The 3,465-nt window shown below is 46.3% G+C and overlaps 1 protein-coding gene across 1 annotated transcript in view; it reads right to left on the reverse strand.

The window, feature by feature from the left end:
- Window positions 1-3,465, reverse strand: part of itpr3 (inositol 1,4,5-trisphosphate receptor, type 3) — a 75,821-nt gene that overhangs the window by 20,663 nt on the left and 51,693 nt on the right. Inside the window, exons 28-34 of the mRNA XM_015045729.1 lie at window positions 3,122-3,196; window positions 2,473-2,592; window positions 2,248-2,370; window positions 1,430-1,630; window positions 1,240-1,355; window positions 432-567; window positions 240-365 (exon numbers count right to left, since the gene is read on the reverse strand). Of these exons, the coding sequence (XP_014901215.1) occupies window positions 240-365; window positions 432-567; window positions 1,240-1,355; window positions 1,430-1,630; window positions 2,248-2,370; window positions 2,473-2,592; window positions 3,122-3,196 (897 nt within the window). The remainder of the gene's footprint in view (window positions 1-239; window positions 366-431; window positions 568-1,239; window positions 1,356-1,429; window positions 1,631-2,247; window positions 2,371-2,472; window positions 2,593-3,121; window positions 3,197-3,465) is intronic.

The raw sequence follows: 3,465 nt of genomic DNA on the forward strand, positions 1-3,465 counted from the left end.
TCCCCCTGGTTTCCTCCTGGTTTTCCCCTGGTCTCCCCCTGGTTTTACCCTGGTTTCCCCCCGGTTTTACCCCAGTTTTACCCCAGTCTTACCCCTGGTTTCCCCCCGGTTTTGCCCCGGTTTTCACCCCGGTCTCCCCCTGGTTTCCCCCCGGTCTCCCCCCGGTTTTACCCCAGTCTTACCCCTGGTTTCCCCCTGGTTTTACCCCTGGTTTACCCCTGGTTTTGCCCCGGTTTTACCCGCGCCATGTCCACGGTGAAATCCTCAAACAGCTTCCAGATGTGGTTGGACGTGTAGATCTCCTTCATCTCCACCTCGGTGTCGACGTAGCAGTGGTTCACAAAGTTCACGTAGGCGATTTTCACCTGCAGACAGACACAGGTGAGACCCAGAACCCGGACCGGACCCCGGTCCGATCCCGACCCGGTCACCTCGGTGATGCAGTCCTCGTGCGTCACCACCCGCACCACGTCCTCCAGTGGCAGCAGCGACGTGCATTTGATCTCGGTGTAGACGTTCTTGCCCTCGGCGCAGGCGGCCAGCAGCTCCACCAGAGAGATGTGGTACCTGCTCAGGAACCAGAACCGGGTCAAAGGTGCTGGAGGCTCCCACAGCTCTGGTTCCAATAACATCACTCATTTGCAGAAAATAATCCAGTAAATGTTTTTAATAATGAATCAGTTTTCAGTGTTTCCTCTACAAGCGACTGATCGCAGCGCAGAGCCTCGTCAAAATAAAAGCCCAAACTTTCACAGTGAAGGTTTTTTTAAAAATGTAAAGCATTTGAGAAATAAATGCATGTAAATATAAATATAGCTTATATTGGCACATTTATCCTGACCATTAAATTAAATATCAAAATTGACTTTATTTTGAAAAACCAGCGCTGCTCTGCTTTCAGGCGTGAAGAGAAACTAGAGGATCGTCTGAACCGAGGAGAGAAACGGTGACGAGTTTCCGGATGGGTTTCAGTTCCAGGTGGTGGAAACGACCTGAATGTGACTGAATTCTGCATTTAGACGACAGAAACGCAGAGAATCAAACGTTTGACATTCATGGTTGAAGTTTCAGGTCCGTCTGGAACCGACTGGCAGCTCAGGACCATTTTCAGTTTATTCAAAGGGGAAGACGTTGATCTATAACCTGACTGGTGCATTTTGAATGTAGACGTCTTGTGCTGGATAAATGAACCCGGGAACGGGAGCGTCTGATTGGATGGCGGGCGGTTGCCATGGTTACCTGAGCGGGCTGTTGTCCCTGACTCCCTCCCTGCTCTCGGCCATCAGCTCCAGCATGGCGTTGAACGACGCCTTGTCGTTGTAGAAGACGACCACGTCCTCGCCGGCGTTCGTCAGCTGAGACACGGGGACAGCGTGAGGAGGTCACCATGGAAACACGGACAGAGTGCGACGACGGCGTGGCGCCTCACCTCGGTCATGATCATGTCCTGGCACTTCTTGACGTACTTGCCCTCCGCCTTGATGATGGTGTGCAGGAAGTTGAGGTACTGGACGTGGCGGCCGTGCGTGGCCAGGCAGTGGATGAAGTGCTGCAGCACGCTCTCTGAGATCTCGCTGCACAGCTGGTAGTTGTTGCTGAAGATGTGCTGCACCGTCTCGGCCTCCTGCAGCTGCAGCGGCAGGAAACAACGGCTGAGCGGAGATCACACACATCCTCAAATCTGACTGAACCCGGCAAAACGGTCCGTTTGTGCTGCTTTTGCTTTGAACGTATTGATGACGACCTCTGACCTTTTTATTTATACCTTTAAATCAATAGCAGCACAAACATCCGACACCAAACAACCTTCACAACCAGAACCAGAGTCAGAACCAGAACCAGCAGCTCTATAAAATTAATTTCCATCCAAATCATGAAAGACAAAAAGCAGAAAGTTTCTTTTGTCTTTAGATTTTTTTGCTCTTCTTTTTGCTGCAGCTCATTTCAAACTGAGATCTTTTAACTTTCTGCTAATTTTTTCCTAATTTTCATCCATCCATGACTTTTATAAAAATAAACTCAGGAGAAAGTTTGAAAAGTGTAAAATCCACAAAATCCTCGTGTTTAATCTTTAAATCATTCTGTTAATTTTTAGTCTCTAGAGGTGAAGAAAAGTTGAATTTAGAGCTGTGTGGAAATCTTTCTGGCTAATTCGTCAGAATGTGCTGCAGATGGAAGTGCTGCTGTCACAGTCGGCTAAAATCTGCGATGCTGAATGTTTGTGAAGGCAGGTCCGGCGGAGCGCACCCCGGGGTTGAGGAACAGGTTGAGGTTCTTGTGCAGCAGCGCCTGGTTCTCCTGGTTCCCCATGCAGAACTTCTGCAGAAACATGTGAGTGTATTTGATGATCTCCTGCATCTTCACATCGTTCTGCACAGACAGGAAGAAAAAGTTGGATTTGTAGACAGGAACTCCTCCTCGAGAATAAACCACGCCTCTGTGCTTTTATTTTGGAGGTCCGGCCCGCCTCACCTTGTCGTAGGAAACCTGCAGCAGGTCCAGCATGACTTTATGAGCCCCCATGTTCTTCAGCAGCCGCTGCTGCTTCTTCCAGACTCCAGAGCTGCACATTTTATTCAGCCGCTCCAGAATCTGAGGAAGAGAGAAGAAATGAGCTGCTGCTGCAAAACCCAGCAAACATAATCCACAAAATATGAGCAGAAATAAACCATCAATAAATAATAATACAAAAAAATCAAAAATAATCAAGTCAGAAAAAAATTATCAAAAATAATCCACAAAACATAATCCTTGCTAAATAATCCTATAAAAATATTCTTAAAAAAATAATCCTCAGTACATTTATGATCATAAAAGTGAAACACGGATTTATCTAAAGTTTTAATCTCAGCTCAAACTTTGTCTGATTTCATTAAAAATGAGTTAAATTTTATTTTTAGAAAAGGAAAATAATTTTCTGACTTTTTATTATTCAAAACTATTGATCTGCAGATTAAAGTTAGATTAATTTTTGATATAATTTCAACATTTCTATTTCATATATTGATTACATATTGATTTTTTGATCGATGGAAATGGTGATCTGAAGGAACCGCTCTGAGCGGTGAGCGCCTCCCAGCATCGCCCTCTCTGATTGGCTGACAGAAGAGAACGTTCTCACCTCTTTGACGTTCTGGTAGTTCTCGTTTCCTTTCTGCAGCTTCTCCTTCTTTGGCGATGGGTCCTCTGACGCCCCCTGCAGGACGCAGAAGGTATGGCAGGTTGTGATTGTGGAAGGCTTCAGGGAAACATTTGGTTTGATTTTGCATGAAATGACAGAAACTCAGAAACCCAGAAACCAAGAAACCCAGAAACCCTGAAACTCAGAAACCCTGAAACTCAGAAACCCTGAAACCCAGAAACTCAGAAACCCTGAAACCCAGAAACCCTGAAACCCAGAAACTCAGAAACCCTGAAACCCAGAAACCCTGAAACCCAGAAACTCAGAAACCCTGAAACCCAGAA

The sequence above is a fragment of the Poecilia latipinna genome, unplaced genomic scaffold (genome assembly GCF_001443285.1).
Source record: "Poecilia latipinna isolate Pla-1442-1.1 unplaced genomic scaffold, P_latipinna-1.0 Scaffold741, whole genome shotgun sequence".
In the NCBI taxonomy this organism is placed as follows: domain Eukaryota; kingdom Metazoa; phylum Chordata; class Actinopteri; order Cyprinodontiformes; family Poeciliidae; genus Poecilia; species Poecilia latipinna.